At 40.0% G+C, this 19113-nt stretch overlaps 3 protein-coding genes across 4 annotated transcripts; 2 read left to right on the forward strand and 1 right to left on the reverse strand.

The window, feature by feature from the left end:
• The first annotated feature begins 577 nt into the window (after positions 1 to 577).
• On the forward strand, positions 578 to 8091 carry casp8 (caspase 8, apoptosis-related cysteine peptidase). Its single transcript, XM_053437720.1, has 12 exons — positions 578 to 772; positions 1870 to 2029; positions 3104 to 3279; positions 3422 to 3527; positions 4291 to 4420; positions 4526 to 4581; positions 4671 to 4728; positions 4877 to 4941; positions 5048 to 5159; positions 5298 to 5425; positions 5937 to 6328; positions 7232 to 8091. Exons 2-12 carry the CDS (start codon positions 1922 to 1924, stop codon positions 7365 to 7367), a joined length of 1467 nt encoding a protein of 488 aa, XP_053293695.1. The 5' UTR covers positions 578 to 772; positions 1870 to 1921; the 3' UTR covers positions 7368 to 8091.
• Positions 8092 to 8534: 443 nt separating this feature from the next.
• LOC128454357 (protein lifeguard 3) lies at positions 8535 to 17120 on the forward strand. Of its 2 annotated transcripts, XM_053437731.1 has the most exons (13): positions 8535 to 8837; positions 9788 to 9885; positions 11183 to 11500; positions 12368 to 12435; positions 13018 to 13082; positions 13164 to 13217; positions 13304 to 13354; positions 13482 to 13521; positions 14233 to 14270; positions 14362 to 14449; positions 14629 to 14724; positions 14810 to 14863; positions 15354 to 17120. In XM_053437731.1, the coding sequence occupies exons 3-13, from the start codon at positions 11188 to 11190 to the stop codon at positions 15501 to 15503; spliced, it is 1017 nt and encodes a 338-aa protein (XP_053293706.1). In that variant the 5' UTR covers positions 8535 to 8837; positions 9788 to 9885; positions 11183 to 11187; the 3' UTR covers positions 15504 to 17120. The 2 variants fall into 2 exon arrangements, with proteins under 2 accessions (XP_053293706.1, XP_053293705.1); XM_053437730.1 differs by lacking the exon at positions 9788 to 9885 and having other exon boundaries at positions 8536 to 8837.
• Positions 17121 to 17177: 57 nt separating this feature from the next.
• On the reverse strand, positions 17178 to 18689 carry si:ch73-71c20.5 (DUF4748 domain-containing protein). The gene is made up of 3 exons (XM_053437734.1): positions 18641 to 18689; positions 18184 to 18454; positions 17178 to 17727 (listed from the first exon to the last, which is right to left on the reverse strand). Exons 1-3 carry the CDS (start codon positions 18681 to 18683, stop codon positions 17556 to 17558), a joined length of 486 nt encoding a protein of 161 aa, XP_053293709.1. The 5' UTR covers positions 18684 to 18689; the 3' UTR covers positions 17178 to 17555.
• Positions 18690 to 19113: the final 424 nt, after the last annotated feature.

The following is a 19113-nucleotide window of genomic DNA, read 5'->3' on the forward strand; positions in this document are numbered from 1 at the left end:
TTCAAGATAATGATGCAGATTGATGCCCTGTGCCCATAATCATGTGACACTGTCCAAACTGACGCACGCATGCTGAGTCAGACTCCATATTTTAATTTTCAGTGCACTTTTTTTAGAGGTTTATTTTCAAGTTTGAATATTTTGGTTCGCAATCAGATAGATGACAGTGCTAAGCTCAACGTGCTAAATCATCTTAATGCTTAAACTAGGTTACAGCAAGCTATATATATAGGGGGCACCTTTTTTCAGGTTAGAGCAAAGGCCCCTCAAGGTGTATGTTCAAATCAAATGTAAAGTTACATTGCTTGTAAAACTAGGTCAAAGTTAGTAAGCTTACAAATGTGAATGTTTTTACATAAGACAGTTGTGCTATAACCTTCACTACATGTGTCAAACTGGAGTTTTAGGCCAGTCATTTCCACTTTGCTAATCCCAACTGTAACTGGGAGATTAACGCTTGTTGGTACAATTTTGAGTTTTGTATTTGAATTGCCTCTGAATATGAATTTTCCGTGAAATGGGCGTTTATTTTGAAGGAAAGCGGAAACGACTACTTCTCGAACTCGGTAAAAAACACACTGACATTAAAAGAAGAATTCTACTTCCGCTGAAAGTGAAACCCCTGAAACGTCTAGAAAGACGCACCGGGAAACCTCAAGTAAAACTTTAGTGAAAAGTTGACTACTGCCGAACTGTAGAAGACGAAGTGTTTCGCTCTGTGAAGGTGAAGTGACGGAGACAGACGGGGCCTCAGCGAATACGTGTCAACTTCGTAAGTCACCGAACTGTTTGTTGACTTTGCCTGTAGTTTGAGAAGTAAATCAAAAGTTACACTGTTGCCTGTGCTTCGCTTAGAGAGCTCAACCGTCTTAACGCAACAACATATTCACTGTTCATCTGCCAGGGTTTCGAGTCAGACAAACTAAAAAACTTTAGACTTTTAAAAAGTTTCCGTGTTGTGAGATCATACGTCACACCCATGTGCCGTGTTGATTCAGCTTTACGTGACGTCACTGGTGATAACAAGAAGACCACCATGAGCCTGAAGCGTTGTTATATAAAACTAGTTAAGGTTAGTTTGGTAATATTCATAAGAATATAAATACAAACTTTTGAGTTCAATATGTGGGGAAAAAAAGAATAATAATAACTTAATTTATATTAATATAATTAATTTAGAAGCTTTCATCACAAAGTACAATGTGCTTCACATTAAGAAACAAATGTTGGAAATACAGACAGATGTGCATAAATAATAATGCCATGATTAAAATAATACCTGATATTTATAAGATGCAAATAACTGGAGGGTACTCTAATAATAAAATACATGTTCTTTTTCGTTTCAAGTAAAATAAGGTTTGCATTTAAAAACAAAATAAAGAGCTTTTGAATTAGGCATCTTAGTAAAAAAAAGTCAAATAGAACCACCCCCCTCAAAATCTAATAATATCTCTGGGTCTGGATCCGGACCTCGGCCCGCCTATTTGTGCCCTATGCACTACAGTATTATATAAACTAAAATGCTCAGTCCACTATTGTGTCATGCTATGATAATATCCAACAGTTTTTTGGTAGAGGTGCTATTTAGTGTTACTTGAATGTTGTTGTGATATCCGTTGGTATATTTTCTTTATTAAAGCGATTCTATGCAACTTTGTAAACCTTAAAATAGAAGCTTCTAAATTAGTTTGATGTTACACTGACTTTGATTAGGGAGAATGGAGCCTTTTTCATTCCTCCTCCTCACCCTGAACTCCTGTTGCTGAACCATGTATTTTTGGTGATTGGGTCGTACCTGTCTGTCATTAACCAACCTGTCAACCAACCAACCAACCTCTTGCTTATTTTCTTCTGTCTTCCTGACAGCACTGACCTTTGAGCTGAGCACCCGGCCTGTGTGGCTGGGAGTGGGCCTGTGATGGATAGACTGAAGCTGTTACGCATAGACGAGGAGCTGGACTCATCTGAGGTGGCAGCACTCTGCTTCCTGTGTCTTGATGTTGTCAACAAGAAACGCCTGGAGGGGGTGAGCACCACACAACTCATACTTTTGCCTATGCACTTGTCTGAAGGACAGGGTAGGGAATCTATATCACAACCAGTTTTTTGTTGTTATCCTCTTTACATCCTGAGAGTTATGATTAAATAAAAAGCTCTGCCAACACAATGAAAAAGAAAAAGTAATATGTGGAAGCCGAAGGCCAGGATCCTTTTTGTCTTGGCTGACGTGATTAGATGGCCTACTTACATATAAATCAGGCAATATGAGCCTTTCACAGACGAATAACTGTCAGTGTTCATGTTTGCCACTCTGCGATAGTTTTTACTATCATTGTACAGAATAAACCGTGCAGAATAGATGATCATACATGTATATACTGGAAAATCTAAAATTATGTTTGGTTTCTTAATTGAAGTTGTACATATTTTGGTTTTCTTTTATTTAATGTATTTATTATTTGTGTTTTTATTTATAAAAATGGCCTGTGGTAATGCTCCGGAGACTACTTTATTATTATACCTTGTCATGAGTTAGCCGCCCTCAAACAGTTCTTTTATTGTTTGTGTGCTGGGTAGTGAACTTTGTGTTACATGTGTGCAGTTTAAATACAAGTTTGATGGATTTACTGAGCTGCTGTTGTTTTTTCATACATTGCATCTCAGCTATTTCAGAGGTTAGTTAGTTAAATGTTCACAATAAAAGCTCTGTAATTCAGCTCGATCTGAAGCATTGCAGCAACAAAAATAATTGTGTGCTTTTACTTTCAAGTCAACTTGCCAAACAGGAAGTGATTCTATAAACGTTGGTGGAGACCCCCACTTCCACTGACTGCTACAGGGCTTTTTCTAAAAAGTCAGATTGTTACCATTGAGATATTTTACTTACACCCTCCAAAATATTGTTTCATTTCACCCATTTTCTTTTAACATCTATCTGTATTAATAATCATTAATCCTTTTTTTGGTGACTCTTTTAGCAGACAGACTTTCTCTAATTTCTTAACATTCACAGGTTTGCAACCTGTCCCACTTCAATGTGGATCCTGTCAAAATGTTGCTAACTGTTGTTTTGTCTGATTCTCGGTTTGATGTCTTACAGATCAAAGATGCAAGACAGCTGTTCTCGAGACTAGAAGAAAAGGGTGTGCTGGAAAACAGTTTTTTCCTTTCTCAGCTGCTCCAAACTATCCGTCGAACAGATCTCCTCAGCTACCTGGAGACAGACAGCAGGCCACCAGAGGAAACGGATGCAAGTCCCACCTTGTCGGCTTACAGGTAAAAGCAGTACGAATTTTACAACCACTGGAAGAGATGAGGATATGGCTCCATTTCACTTCAGTCGGTATTAGTCCCAAGATCTTGAGTGTTTTGTTGTCTGTCTCTTCCCTCTTTTTCCTTCATCTGTTCTTTCTGTCAGGGTGATGCTGTACAACACATACAACGACATGACTCAGGAGAATCTTGAGAAGATGAAGTTTCTGTTGAGCACCAAGTTATACAGAAGACAAACAGAGGCCAGCGATGTGAGAACACACCCACCACCACTGTTGCACCCACTGTTATATAAGAAGTCATGACATGCTGATTTCACTTTGTGCTTCTGAATGAAAAATCCTCTACACAAGATTAGGAACTAAACTTGTAATCAAATTCTCTTGACGGTAATGTGCCTGTCATCATGATTGCACCTCACATGAACATACATAATGTATGACGTCAATTGTATTGTAAACCGCTATTTAAGTGAAATCTCGTTTCGTCTTTTTGTTTTTTATCAGTCAACAACATATTACCCGTGTAAACTTTTTTAACTCAGCTCAGTAAAGTTAAAACAAAAAGTTTTTTTGCCAATGGTGTGCATTTTATACAGCTTGGAACGTTTTATCACAGTAAATACTGTTAAACGTATCTTTGCATACAACATATTTAGTCATGAGCTGCAGAGGGTAGTTTCCAATAGGCCAAAGAGAATTATTATATATATGTTATATGGAGCCATCTTAACATATAGTGTAAAAGTATCATATCAAATTCTAATTAGATGTTATCTTATGGATGTTAATCTAATATGAACATCATTTGATTTGCTAGGATGATTTAAAAGCTGTAAATATTTTATACTGTTGGGACCTGCAGCCATTTTGCCTCAATTTCTTTGCCACGTTGTTTCTTCTGTCATTATAAAAAAAAAAAAAATTGAGATTGTTCTTATGCAGACATTTTTAACTCCTCTACCAGCTTCTATCACTGCACCAGATTCAACAGTTTTCTTTTCCTAATTCGCAGACAGCCCTGGATTTATTCATTAAAATGGAAAATACTGGTATACTGTCAAATACAAATCTCCACGAGTTGCTCGGAGCATTGCAGAAGATTGATCAACAACTGGCCTCGACTGTACAGCAATACATAGACCGTATGAGACCCACCCACCCACACAAACACACACACACACACACACAAGCACGTGTGCATTTTAATGTCCAAGTTTTAATTCATCAAACGATTGTTCTTTTTCCAGAGATAAACCAACAGGATCAGACGAGAGTACAGCCTCATGTCAGTATGGATTACCAGGTGTGTGTGTGTGTAAATGTGGGCTTTATTTAACACTCAATCCTCCAGTGAGTCAGTTTACTAAACGCTGTGACTCTTTTCGTCCACAGCCGGTCAACAACAGGTCTTTACGAACTCAACTGTCCATATCTGAGTCTCAGCCCAGTTGTAAGAATGAATTACTCTTCCCAATCATTCATATACAGCCACTGAACAATGACCTCTAAATGATCCAGCTTCAGAGCTAATCAACACCTCTATCATTTTTATAAGACACACTCGAGAGGTGTCATTTTCAACTGTTTTTATTCTTCAGATCACGGAGGCAGCATTCGCTCTGATGCAGAACCAAATGAAGAGCCCTCCTCTCCTTCGGACGAGGTAACCATTCACACGAGCACAAATCCCTCTCATCCATTCAGTCCTCTCATTTAGTGAAACATTAGCGATTATGATTCATCTGTGTGGTCGTGCATGTTCCCTGTAGGCTGAGTACTACCCTCTGACACATACCCCTCGTGGTTTGTGTGTGGTCATCAACAATGAGAACTTCCTGGGATCACAGCTGAGAAATAGAGCTGGAAGTCAGGAGGATGAAAGTACGTATTTTTGTATTTGAACAGGAATTATGTATGTACTGTTATTTAGTGATTGATACCTAATAATTATCACCTGCGATAAAATGACACACAAACTTGCTGGTATTCTTCAGTTTGTCTCATTTCTTTGTGATTCAGAGGCTCTGTGTTCCGTGTTCGAGCACCTTGGCTTCACGTTGGTGACTCTGAATGACTTGACTGCCAGCGCCATGCGAGAGAAGCTAAAGGAGCTGGGCAAAAAGAACTTTATTGATCATGATGCCTTGGTGAGTAATAGAATACAACAAGATCAAGAAAGAACCATTTTCTTCAAGAAAGCCTTCTGTTAATACTTAATTATTCACACTGTAAATGGTCTGGCACTTAACCTCCTGTGTCACTGCAACTATAAAATCTTAATTAGTGAACAAAAAAATGGCTTCATCTCTGTAAACAGACAGACGAACTGTTTTCTCCTTTTGTCTAAAACTCATGCTACTGCTGCACCTGCGAAATGTCTGCTCTTAGATAAATTTGATTTCGAGCATAAGAGGGTTAGAGCACAGGGGTGAGAGCATTAATAAAAGTAGAATATGAAATCAAAAACTACTGCTCCCACCCTGAAATCTTGAATAAAGCATGTTTCTATATTTATTGTAATTCCTTGCTTATAAAATGATCTCGTATTTATTTGAACCCTAGCTAAGTTTTCCTATGTTTCATCCTGAAACATCTCTAAAATCAAAAGTTCAATGGACGTACTGAAAACTTTAAAGCAATGTTTACTTGTGATCTCAGGTGGTTTGTGTGCTCTCCCACGGAGAAATGGGAAGTGTCTATGGGATTGATGGGCAGGAGGTGTCACTGCGAGAACTGACAGATCCCTTCTCGAGCAGGAGAGCCCATACCCTGGCAGGGAAGCCCAAACTGTTCTTTGTACAGGCGTGCCAGGGAGGTAGCTATCAGGGAGGATCTCTGCCGTGTCCCCCGACACCGAAACAGGAAGAGGAGGTCAAACAGAGTCGCCTGGAGGAAGACGCAGGCCCCATCCGTGGTGAGACGGTGCCTTGGGGCGCTGACTTCCTGCTAGGCATGGCCACCGTGCCTGAGTGCAAATCATTTCGAAACACTATCACAGGCTCCATCTACATCCAGGAGCTGTGCAGGCAGCTGACCCTATCAGCAAAAAGGTGAGAGAGTCCTCCACACAAAGTAAAGGAAGAATGGTTTTGGTTGAGCTTTGACTTCCATACTAATACATGTTTATTTTGAAACAGTATTTATATATGTAACATATGGACATTTTAGCTCTGTATCAGTTTTAATGACAAACCATATTAAAACACATGAAAATGCATTTCATGAGAGTAATCATGTGCAATGGGCATGTACATACCGTAGTTAAAAGGAGGCAGATTGTCCTCTCTGCAGTCGGAAAATATTACAAACCAGAAAAGACAGTGATTTAAAGTAGGAGCAGAAAATTTTACCGGCAATGAGCTTTATGACTCCTAACAGCCAATCAGGAAGCGAATGCAGAAGCTGTCCCATCAATTCCTAAGGTCTCTTTTTGTGTTTTCCCAGAATACAATGCAGCCAAGGCAGCAGTGTTTCCAAACTTCTCAGTTTTAGGTGCTGGAAAACATGAGAGTAGCGTGGACGGCAGGCGTAAAACATAGCATCTGTGATGCTTTTTTAAACTGAAACATCTTTATGTGGATGTTGAATTGGTTAGTCTGTCTTTAAAGACTTATTAGGGGGGATTACTAGAAAGATAGTTTGTCTAAACTCGGTAAGGTGTAAACATTGACATTGTGGGGATGGAGGCGCTCTGTCCTGATTCCCTCCCACTAGACGAGCATGGGCAGATGCATGAGCTCCACGACTTTCAAGCGTTATAAGGCATTTTTAGTAAGACTTTATTTTAGACTCTTTGAAATGACTTTTTATGTCTCCGTGCCGTGAGAGTCGTCAAAGCATTGTTGCGCTGTAGCTTTTTGCTATGCACTTAATAAAATAAAATGTTTTGGTACCAGTAATAAATTGTAAGACCTATAATTTGTCATGTTTTATTTCTTTGTGTTTCTTTACAGCCGGGAGGACGATGACATACTCACTGTTCTGACACGTGTGAACAGGAACGTGAGCAAAAAAGATTATTTGAACCACAAACAGATGCCGGAGCCCAAATACACTCTGACCAGGAAGCTTGTCCTCAAATTTGTGTGAGCTGACTACAACCAAGTGCAATTCTGCAGATGTGCCAGATTCCCTCATCCGTTAATGTGTGTCTCTTTTTTGGGGGGTGTTTGTATGTTAATGGTCTCTGTACTATACAGATGGTAGATGAATTTAAATGTATGTATCTTTTTTGTTATCCTAAGAAGCTGATATCTATAGAGAATAAATCAATCTGGCAAATTAAAATGCTTACTGAAGTCTTTCAGAAGAAAAGTCATTTTTGTAACATAAAGACACAATGTGGGAAGAGGTTTTATTGTCAACTTTTGCCAAAACCACATTAGTAAATGTATATTGAATGTTTTAAAAATCATTTTTTTGTTGATGTACAAGCAACACAAACTGTATTGCACTTCTGTCCATCCTGGGAGAGGGATCCCTCACTTGTGACTCTCCCTAACTTTTCTGTGTTTGTCTGCCTTGTATAGATTGTTAAGCCCTAAGAGGCAAATAGGGAATATGGGTTCTACAAATGAAATTTGATTGATTTGATTGATTATAGAGCAGAGCAACAGTTTACAAAGCCAATGTCGTAGAGTTGTGTGTAAATTATAGTTCTGAACTCACCTTTGATTTTTTTCAACATTTGTATATTTCACATTACATCGGCTGCTGTCATAATATTCTTGTGTTATACCTTGAATCGGTGGAGGAAGTTGAATCATTCTACTTAAAAAGTTCAAATAAAAAAACAAAAACATGTGATCAAGAAGTACCCTGTGAACTTTTCTACTTGAGTAAAAATAAGTACTTGCTAATAAATATACTTTCAGTATTAAAAGTAAAAGTATTTGCAGAGTGTTTTCAAATTGCATCATTATAGGTGAATCTCATCCTCTGGATTCATTTCAGTTTTTTCTTCTTTACCAGTGTGGCTTCTGCAGGAGGCGGGGTTTAATATTACCTGTCGGCTCTGATTTGGATCAGTAGATCCATTCCACTCTAGTTATTGATTACTTAAAAAAAATATAAAGATAAAACAAATGTAAAGCAATGCATTTGAAACTCGTAATTGGAGATTAAGGGAATAACTATATGAAAAGGACAGATACATGAAATATGTACTTAAGTACTTTACGTCAGTAGCGTGAGACGTGCCCGTAGAACGTCCGTCAGCTGAGAGTGACATGCCTTTTACACACACACACAAACACACACACACTTCAGCTGGACTCCACCCAGGTTCTCACTATTCCAGGAAATGTTCTGGTTATCTCTAGCTGCAGCTCCACACACGCACACCCACACGCACACCCACACACACGCGGAGACAGACGTGAGGACAGAGGACAGCTGCTGGACACGCGGACAGTGTTGTCCTCATCTCTGACTGCGTGTTCGGTGGAGTTTGTAGTTTCTGGAAAGCCGAAGGGCGTGGCTGGGGCTGACGACAGGAAGCTCTGACATTTTGGGAAACAGAGCGACGAAAGTGCTTGTTGCGTTCGCACCTCACACCCGGTAAGTGGAGCTACTTTTAAACATGTTTGTAACGATGGGAAAACGAGGGAAACACGTTTTAAACCAGTCTGTTGTTAATGTGATGCGTTCATGGTGCCGTGGCGCCAACTCCCCCACCGTGGAGACTGGGATATTTGTGACTGGGAGTAATTCATGGCTGTTGGTCGTGAGTCACCTGAATGGGCTGCTTGTTAGCTGAGCTCCGCTGCTGGTGGACAGGGCGGAGCGGGTTGCTGGAGTCTCAGTGCCCGGCCTTGTGTTGCTCTGCTGGGCAAAGCCCTCCGAGGTGACCCCCTCTGGGTGAAACTTTGACTTGGTATCTTGTTCTCAACCCGGAGTAGACATTTTGACAGCTGTCGTGTGAAGTCAATAACAACATGGTGGGAGTCAGCATCCATCCGGTCATGATCCTGGAACCCAAAGGGAGTTAACAATCAATCGAATTTTATTTTTGTAGCTCATATCCACGATCTCTGATTCGCAACCCACCGTCATATGGTCCATGATCACGTTATAGAATCATTAGTGTAATAATTGGCGCGTCTGTCTCCCCACATGTGAGCTACTCTGTTGTCAGGCATGAGCAAATCGTTTCTCCTTCAAATGTCTTGTTTTATTCGATCAACAATCCACAACCCAGAGATGTTCAGGTAATCATGGTTTAAACTTTTAGAAACTGGCACCTTTCAACCAAATTATTGACCACCGTTGTAGCTCTTAGATATTACCTGTTTGAAATCAAATATATAAAATATATCATAAATGAAATCAAATACACAAATATGAGAGCATATAATGCCCTCAAGCTCTTCTGATTCCCCTTCTCTGCTAATAATTTAAATTTCACCCCCTGTCCAACTCTTCTTCGAATTAACGCAGGGATGGTCTGCAATAGTACTGTTATTATAAAATAAAGTTAATTCGATTAAAAGAATTGTATTTTTTCACAGTTTTTAAGCATGATGGTCGTTTTCACACTTGAGAGTGTCAGAGAAAAGTCACGATGACTAAGGACAAACACAGGAAGACATCAGTGGTGAAAGACGTGGTGAGAGAAGTCCCTGACATTTAATAAAAGACTGGTATTTAACTCAACAACAGTCTGAACGACAAACGGAAACATTCTTATTTGCCAAACCTGTTGTTACTGAGTGTTGTCCTGTAACGTCTTTGTTATTTTGTCCACCCAGTCACTAGACTTCACAAGTAAATCTTATTTGCACAGTGATCCGTAAACAGATTTTCTGTTTGAGGAATCCTAGTTTGCGTCATACGATGTTGTGGAGGTTAACTATTCCGATGTTAACGGGGTGTATACCTACTACAACTAGGGCTGTCTGACATAACTTGTCTAGAGCCGAGTTACACCCTGCTAAACTACTTAAATCTTTGGGATTTGGTCCAGCTCCTCTGTGCATGTTTCTGTTCTACTGCAGATACTCTGAGGCACTTTTTTCCATTTAGTGTTTTCTTTCTCGTTGCTTGGTGCTCGGGTGATGTAACGGCAGCACAAGGTGGAGCCAGCTCTTGAATTCCTTTACTGTGTGTTTATTCCAAGTGAAATGGGAACTAAGTAAATGAACAAACTGAGAACGCCAGTGAGACAAATAATAATGCAATGGCTTAATTTCTAATGTAATATAATGAGGAGATCAATGACACAATAATCTGCATAATGTTATGAGTGTACACCCATGCTGGATTATTCTCAATCCTTAATACAACCCCACATGTATCTTATTGGTTTAGTTCAAGTATGATTGTCACCCAGGCAGCTAAATCCAAGTGTTGGATAAAACGTCTTTATCTCATATTTCTTTGGTTGTCGGTCAACTAGAAGATTTAAAGATTAACCCATTGAACACTAAATTAATATTTCCATCTCCCAGTTCTCTATGTAATCAGACACTGTTTCTACATCAAGTCAGATTTGCTTTCTCATTTCTGAACCACGATTTGTTGTTAATTAATCCAGCTTTCATTTCTTGTGTTTTTCTCACATGGGCCCAGGCTCAGACGCATAGGACCAACATGCCAGCTAACAATGTTGTTTCTTTTTCACTGAAAGCTGCTGAAAAACACACTTTGTCACTACTTCCCTTTTTTTTATACATACATTTAGTCATTGACTCCATTTTGCAATGCATAAATATTAATTAGATACACGTTAAAAGCCGGTCTACAAATGGATGTGTTTCGATTGAGGTCTGCGGATAATACTGGCCGTGGCAATGAATGGTCCTCGTTGTTTGTACTCTGCTTAACCCACACACCCTCGTCGCTTTTTGTACATAAAAGTGTGAACCACATATGACCTTCTTTTTCTCCACCTTCCCTCCTAACAGAAATCATGTCCAGGTCAGACTACCCTCCAGGGTATGATGACTCTCGTGGCCCGCTGTACGTACCTCAGGACGGGCCATACCCACCTCCCCCTGCCTATGGCTTTCCAGCTTATGGTGGTTTCCAGCCGGACCAGCCGTCGGCTCCCTACCCATCCGGACCAAACGCTCCTATGTTCCCAGGCCAGCCAGCAGGCTACCCTCCTGGCCCATACCCGGGACAACCTCACAACGCTGGGCCTCCAGGGGCAGGCTACCCCAGGCCACCTCCCATGCCCCCTATTATTCCCCCTACCATACCATCAGATGTTCTGAGCTCTGGTAAGAGCAGGGCACCAAGCATGTGTGTTTTATAATGGAGCTATCCCTTTTTTAAAGCAAAAGTGAAATACGTTAACAGTACTCTCTTCTTTTTGATAACATGCATAAAAAGATTATGCATATTTGTACTGTATCCTGGCACATTCAAATAATTACAATGCATTATTTACTCAATCAGACAAAAACAGAATCTCTTACCCCATTTAAACTTGGCATTAATATGCATTTTGGGTAATAGGAGTGCAATCAGATAAAGCTCGACTGCATGTGTACATGTACCTAGGACACATTGAGAAGAAGATGAGATATGATCGGACAAAACCCAGCAGGAGGTGGTCAGTGATGCATGTGACTACATTTAACACAAATGTAAATACAACTGTGTTGAATCACATGTGTGAGTGGAACAACTTGGAACATTGCACCTTTTGTATCAGACCAAGCCAATTTTAACTGAGCAAAAGTGAAGGAACACATACGGCATTAAGCTTTGGAAGCAGATTTCTTGCTGCATGGGAGTAGGACTAGTGACGTACAGAAAAGTGGACAGAAAAACCCACTTAATCTTGCTCATGTCGGGGAATTCTGTTAATACTTTCCCCAGTGTGTGTTGCATTCTCAAACTGTCGGGGGGTTTTCAACGTTTATTTAGCAATGGCGGCCTGGGTACCTCGTACTGTGCTGTGTTACCCTGCCATAGCATTAAGATATGCTACATAAAGTAACCAAGACTTCTCTGAAAAGTTTCTTTTTGCTAAGTTGTTTTTGCAGAAAGTCGCTTATGGGGTCTGTTAAAATGGTAAATGTAATAACAAAAGTTTACATTTGGTCAGTGCTCATACTCTGTCTGTTCTGGTGATGTCACAGGTGATGGTTTTGCGGCCCGCGACAGCGACTGGGACAGTCTGAGTATTCGGCACGCCTTCATCAGAAAGGTAAAGTATTGTGCCTACGCAAACCTTTACTGGTTTAGTACCAGTTTGTGACACTTTACACTGGAGTCACAGCAAAGCATGTGATGTACTGAAAGATAAATTCATTCATTCCACAGACTCTTCTAAACGCCTGATTTTGCCGATTATAAAAAAGGGTTTTAACCTTTTACTGATTGTTTCACAGCGGTTATGATCTAAAGGTTTCATGTACATACAGACATGAATTCAGCCCAGTGCAGCTGGTCTGCTGTGAGTGACAGAGACACATCCAATCATCCACAGCTCTCGGTCACAATTGGAGCATATTTTGACTATTTTGATTTAAACTACGATTATTCATCAATGTAGAGGTTTCTCATAGATATCTACAATTCAGTTGGATTATTACTATCTTTTATTCCAGGTTCCGATATCTACACTTTAATTCTGACTAGTCTTGATAAAGGTGCACGGTATCTACACCATTCTGACCAGTTCAATGAATAATTTCACAGACTAACTGGGCCTCATGTTGGCTTTGAATGCTCAGTCAAAAAACTCCAGGGTTTAATGTCCCTTTTGGTTTGTTTCTGTTTTTTTTAGGTGTATTTGGTTTTGGCGGCTCAGCTCCTCGTCACCACAGCCATCGTGGCTATATTCACCTTTGTGTGAGTAGAGTGTGTGTCTCAGTGGCTGTTTGTACATGTGTCTGTGTGTATCATGCTTTAATCATGTTGTGTTTCCCACAGAGACTCTGTCAAATTTTTCGTACAGCAAAACCAAGCCCTCTACTGGACAGCATAGTGAGTCTTTCTCAGTGGTAACACCAGTTTCTTTTCAGTGATGTATGAAAATTAACGTTTTTGATTGTTGATATTATTTCTTTCAGCGGGATATATATCGTCGTCCACCTTGTACTGGTCTGTTGTAAAGGCCCCAGGTGAGTGATTGCTCAGTTTTACAAAGAATAATTGTATACAGTGTATTTACATAAAGAACACTAGAAATATAAATAATATTTATAGAAAATCACTGCTGTGAGTTTTCTAATCTCACTGTCTTTGTAGGAGGAAGTTCCCATGGAACGTCATCCTGCTGCTCATCTTTGTAAGTGATCATCAGATTTATTAACCAGGAGTTATAGTCACACAATTACTTACCCTTTCCTGGACTTGGATCGAATCTATTCTCAGACTGAAATATGTAACCTTTCCCCGACGGAAAACTTCCATTAGTCTCTGTTAGTATTTCCTGGAGATAGAGGTTTGACTTTGATAACACCACACTCGACTCAGCCTGTTTGCATAATGCTTTTCATATGCTGTTTCCATTTTATCAGCTCTAAGAGCAAAATGGCTCTGTGTGTTACTTCATGGCTCAGTTTAGTCAGTAGAGGGTAACTGATGTTATTCAGCTTTGTTATTACACATACTGCTAACTCACTTCTACATGCTCCATTGCAATTTTTGGACTCTTAAATGTGTTTTTTGAGCTGTAAACTAAATTATATGACTTTAATGAAACACGTTAGTGCTAGATTTAATATCTATTCCATATTTTTTACCAATTAATTTATATTGTTTATATTTAAGTACTTTTTTAACACTTTTTAGTCTTTTTTAATTATTTCAGTCTACGTAATATTATAATCTGAAGGATTTAGTTTTTACCACATTATTCGATATTTGCATGATCTAGTTACAAGTATTTATTTGGGTCAGTAACAGAGTTTTTTTCCTTTTCGTAAATGAACTGTATTATGGTTTGATTAGTAGGTTTGTTGCTATTAAACCTTCACCAGTGCTTATTTTTCAACAGACACTGGCTTTGTCCTACTTGACTGGAGCCATATCGAGGTAAAAATTAACTTGAACATTTCAGATTGTATGAAAACCTCCAGACAGTTTCCTTCTGTATTAACTACATGATTCTCTTTTTCCTTTTTAGTAACTATAACACAAAAGCAGTGTTTCTCGCAATGGGGATCACCGCTGTTGTCTGCGTGGCCGTGACCATATTCTGCTTCCAGACAAAGGTGTGTGTGTGTGTGTGTGTGTGTGTGTGTGTGTGTGTGTGTGTGTGTGTGTGTGTGTGTGTGTGTGTGTGCGTGTGCGTGTGTGTGTGTGTGTAAAAGAGAGAGCACTTTTCATCTGTAAATGGCGAGCATTTTTTGTAAGTATCAACATGGATGTTGGTTGTTTCTCTTTCTCAAAGGTCGACTTCACCAAGTGTCAGGGTCTCTTCTGTGTCCTGGGGATCGTAGTATTGGTCACCGGCATCATTACCACCATTGTGCTGTCCTTCAAATACGTGAGTTAAAGCTAATGTACACAACACTGTTCTTTACAAAACATATTCAAGATGTCATCATTGTAATAACTGTTTGTTGTTGCAGATTCCTTGGCTTCACATGCTTTATGCAGCTTTTGGAGCCATAGCCTTCACTTTGGTGAGTATTGAGCGTAATAAGTAATAACCTTTATTTGAATAACACTTTTCGTAACAAAGTTACAAAGAGCGTCAAAAGAGGATACAACTATATAGAATTAAAATTTAATAAAAGTAAACCAACATAAATGTATTTATTTATTATTTGAAGAGAAAAGAAAATCCATTACAGATGAAGTGTTACTGATCTCAGCTGCCAAGTCTTTCCAGAGTTTGGGGGTGGGCCTGTAATAAGGAGTCATCAATAAAATCTTAAAATCAATGAAGGAAACTAATGCCGCGAGGCTAGAATCAGTGTGGTTACATTTTCCTGATCCAGTAATAATCCTAGTATTAGCGTTTTCCCACACTATGGTGAGTATTTTACTTAAAAGCTTTATAAACAGTTTCTACTATTTGTCACACCTCGATTTGAAGTTGATCTATTACTATCTTCTACTTATTATTTTACAAAGCATGTTTTAATGGTTTTTTTTTTGTTGTGCTTGTAGTTCCTAGCTTACCACACACAGCTGCTGATCGGCAACAGAAAACACTCCATCAGTCCGGAGGAGTACGTGTTCGCTGCTCTCTCTCTCTACGTCGACATTGTCCAGATCTTCCTCTTCCTGCTGCAGATCATTGGCGTTGCGACCAAATAAGTCCACAAGGGCGTCACCGAGCAAACAAAGCATCCAGCTGCAAATCCATTCCATGCTTCTTTCAAACCTCTGCTTGTTTTCACTCAGAATCAGAACACATGTATGAAATCATGGTGCACTTCGGGGAACAGGAAGGGCTGAATTTTATATTTTGTCAGTGTAGGTTTATCGTATCCACACAAAAATGCACTTTTTTTTCCTGAAATCGCTAATTGTCTGAATCTGCATAAACAACTTACCAGTGTTTAGCCAAGAATATTGATACTACAGTATAGATACCTGTTGACATTGGAAGCTGCTACGTTTATTTATCCTTGCTGGATTTCAGTTAATTCGATCGGTGACATTTTTCTCTCCATGAACATGTACTGCTCCTTATAAGTTGTTATCTATTCTGTATAAATGTTGAGAGGTTTGTTCAGATTTTCAGTCAGATTTGCCAACTTCGAGTCTGTCTCTGTCCTACAGGCTGAGGTACAGTAGGGGTGGGCATTATCCAAACAACTGCTTCTTTTCTAAACCAAGTAACAGGGCCAGGATTGTTATATCCATACAGACTTAGAATTATTCATTTTAATTATTAAAAGTAACAAATGTAAACATGTGCCCTGATTTGTGACATGAATTTCTAATTAATAGGCTGCAACTAAATATGTTTCACTTACCATGGGATAATGTGCCAAATGTTCAGAGTTTATCCTGACTCTCTGTAAGGGGGGGGCAAATGTATATTTTTACACCAACATATACAAGGTCTTCCCACTAGCATCTCTGAAGTTTGTTTGTGTCATCCATGATGTGTATATTAGTGTCGGAGGCTGGTAGGTGGATTTCTTTTCCTTGGGAGAGAGCCAGGCTCATGGTCTCCCTCTTTTCCAACCATCACTCTATAGTAAGCTAACTGCAAGTTGTGTCGTCTACACAAAATTAGCATATTTCTCAAAATGTATTAATTATACACGTTAAAAGTCAAAAGCAATGTTAAATGTGAACTCTTTGACAAATACAACCAAAGTTATGGTTGGTATTGATCCTACTGACTCCAGATGATAAGCAAACACTTCCTATTGGTTGTATCAATACTTTGGAGCTTAACATGCCCACCCCTGAAGTACAGCTCAGTAATGACACTCTTGTTCTAATGTTATCATTTACATACAACATCACTAGTGCCTTCACCACAACAACGTCTCAGAGGATTACTTTTGTTTGGTTTTAAGAAGTGCAGGGATATATTCAATAATCTTTAATAGTATTGTTCCCTACTGCATGTGCCTCATGTCATACAGAGTTTGGTCAGACGCTGAGTCAGCAGGGCGGGTCTTTCCACTGGGAAGATCAATCATTGCCAAAGTGTTCAATCACTGGAACACTAATAACGTTTGGGGCGTTCCAGCTAAATTGGCACCATGTCCACTATCTCTGACATGATCCGGTCCAACCAGCTGGTCCTCCACTCACACACACACACACCACTGGCTAAGGTTAAATATAACCCTCGACTCTAAATTAACAAGGGAAACATTCTGAGTGTGCGGCTGGGTTTGTAAATATGTCACATCAGTGCTTAAGAAAATCTGTTTGCTTTTTTGTATTAAATAAAACTGTTTTATTTGAGTTATGTGGTTCATTTGAATCTATGGCAGTTAAAACTCACATTTATAGAAGGACCCATTCACAAATATACATTTTCATTTATTTCCACTATTTGTCTTACAGAACATCAGTGAGATGACAAATAAATACATGGTGATTTTCCAGATTCAATAAAGTGGTCACACTTAACATCATGAGCCATCTCTGTACTTGAATAAGGAAGAAAATGTTCAGATTTCAGGTTTTGACGCAGACATGTCCCTTCACAGACTTCCTGCATCAACACCAGACGAAATATTCGGTCCTGAATGTCTCCGAGCTTTTAGGTGTTTTGAAGTTAAGCTCATACATTCCACATCTCCTCTGTGATCAGTCTTAGAGAGCGGTGCAGGAATCACCATCTGGAGTAGCAACATTCAGGCTATGGTGCAAATCCTCACAGCCAGCCCGTAAACGTTACTGGTCCACGTTAACCCCCTCTGAGTGACGGTGGTAGCGACTGCCTTCATATTCTCCATCATTAGACATTCTCATCCTCTGTCGAACCTTCAGCTGCTTCAGGCGGTTCTTGTCCACCTCTCTCTTGGCGAGGATGAAGCTGATGATGCCTGTGGGGAGGCCGATCATCCTGGACAGAGGTGAGAGATATTTAAGTCACTGAGCATACATCATCAAGAAGTATAAAACAGTAATAAAAAGGGGTCTCACTATGTCAACGCAGAGAACCCACACATAAATATAATAGAGGAATGTGGAAACTTTTCGCTGACCTCCTATGGGTCACATCTGAGAACCACTGCTTTTACTGATCTTGTGGGGGGGGGGGGGGGGGGGGGGGGGGGGGGGGGAGTTGTTTCATACATGACACGATCAATCAAATTAATAAACATAACATATAAGGTATATTACTGATGCTGACACAATTACAGCTGTTGTTTGTGCTACAAAACAACAACAACTAGTGCAATAATTACAACTTCAACAATTGACTGATTTCCTCTTGTGCTGTTTAGTGGTGGTGTCTCTGTTGATCATTGAGTTACACTGTTCTCATGTGAGCTCTGGGGCTGTTAAAGAGGCTCACCAGGCGTATCCAATGTTAACCATGGGGTTCTTCGCCCTTCTGTGCGGGATGTCCTCAGGACCCTCGTCCTCCTCTTCCTCCTCCCCGGCTCTCCTGCCCTCGGTGGGGCTGCTCCTCTGCGGCTCCGTCCTGGAGCTGGAGCTCAGGGAGGCGGCAGGGGAGACGCGGAGGAGCCGACACCGAGTAGCCGGCGGCAGGGCACACGGACACAACAACGCCCGGGTCCGGCTGCTGTGTGTGAGGAGCCGCCGGCCGGGATCAAGGTGTAAACCTGAGAGGAGGAGACATTTTATCTGCCTGACACTTCGGGCTCATGTGATGAGTTTACTCTACGTGACAAGAACCTGTACTTTTCAGACATGTTACGAGCATGACGTTATTTCCACAAGCCTGTGACCACAATGTCACTTTAGTGAAACCTAACGTAGCGTCCGACATTAACGAGTTTATCTTTTACCTTTCAATGTTGACCTGAGAGCTCTCACGTAACCCGCCGCCATGTTTGATAGAAGTTCCGGTCATGCGCAGTAAGGTTCTATTTAAACCCCAAACTCCTGCCACCTACTGGAAGTTATTAGTGCTGCACCCTGTGCGCTGCAGGAAATGAAGGAAAGTCGAGAAGCATCAGGACTGACATGAAAAACAAATAAAGAAATGACTCCGATAGACGAACAAGAACAAACAGATGCAGAGATAAATACGTGAATTATACAAACTATGTATAGTTTGGCGAGGAAAAATAGCTAAAAATGTATTTTTACATCTATTTGTTTATTTCCACATTTATTCAAATTATTTCAGGTATATTTATATATATATTTTCTAACTTTAAGGATTTTAGTTATTTGATCGAACGGTGGGCGGCCAAGAATATACAGTCAATCTGTTCACCTCCTGATGAACATATACAGATACAGAATTAAAAAATGA

Source organism: Pleuronectes platessa, chromosome 13, assembly GCF_947347685.1.
Source record: "Pleuronectes platessa chromosome 13, fPlePla1.1, whole genome shotgun sequence".
In the NCBI taxonomy this organism is placed as follows: Eukaryota; Metazoa; Chordata; class Actinopteri; order Pleuronectiformes; family Pleuronectidae; genus Pleuronectes; species Pleuronectes platessa.

What these genes read in the sequence shown, in the direction of transcription:
- casp8 (XM_053437720.1), top strand. Translation starts at nt 1,922, where the DNA reads ATGGATAGACTGAAGCTGTTACGCATAGACGAGGAGCTGGACTCATCT. An exon ending in CCTCCTCTCCTTCGGACGAG is followed by an intron (nt 4,942 to 5,047) that starts GTAACCATTCAC and finishes TGTTCCCTGTAG; the next exon opens with GCTGAGTACTACCCTCTGAC. An exon ending in TTATTGATCATGATGCCTTG is followed by an intron (nt 5,426 to 5,936) that starts GTGAGTAATAGA and finishes TTGTGATCTCAG; the next exon opens with GTGGTTTGTGTGCTCTCCCA.
- LOC128454357 (XM_053437731.1), top strand. Translation starts at nt 11,188, where the DNA reads ATGTCCAGGTCAGACTACCCTCCAGGGTATGATGACTCTCGTGGCCCG. An exon ending in TTGACTGGAGCCATATCGAG is followed by an intron (nt 14,271 to 14,361) that starts GTAAAAATTAAC and finishes TTTCCTTTTTAG; the next exon opens with TAACTATAACACAAAAGCAG. An exon ending in TATTCTGCTTCCAGACAAAG is followed by an intron (nt 14,450 to 14,628) that starts GTGTGTGTGTGT and finishes TCTTTCTCAAAG; the next exon opens with GTCGACTTCACCAAGTGTCA.
- si:ch73-71c20.5 (XM_053437734.1), bottom strand. Translation starts at nt 18,683, where the DNA reads ATGGCGGCGGGTTACGTGAGAGCTCTCAGGTCAACATTGAAAG. An exon ending in TCTCAGGTCAACATTGAAAG is followed by an intron (nt 18,455 to 18,640) that starts GTAAAAGATAAA and finishes TCCTCCTCTCAG; the next exon opens with GTTTACACCTTGATCCCGGC. An exon ending in GTTAACATTGGATACGCCTG is followed by an intron (nt 17,728 to 18,183) that starts GTGAGCCTCTTT and finishes ACCTCTGTCCAG; the next exon opens with GATGATCGGCCTCCCCACAG.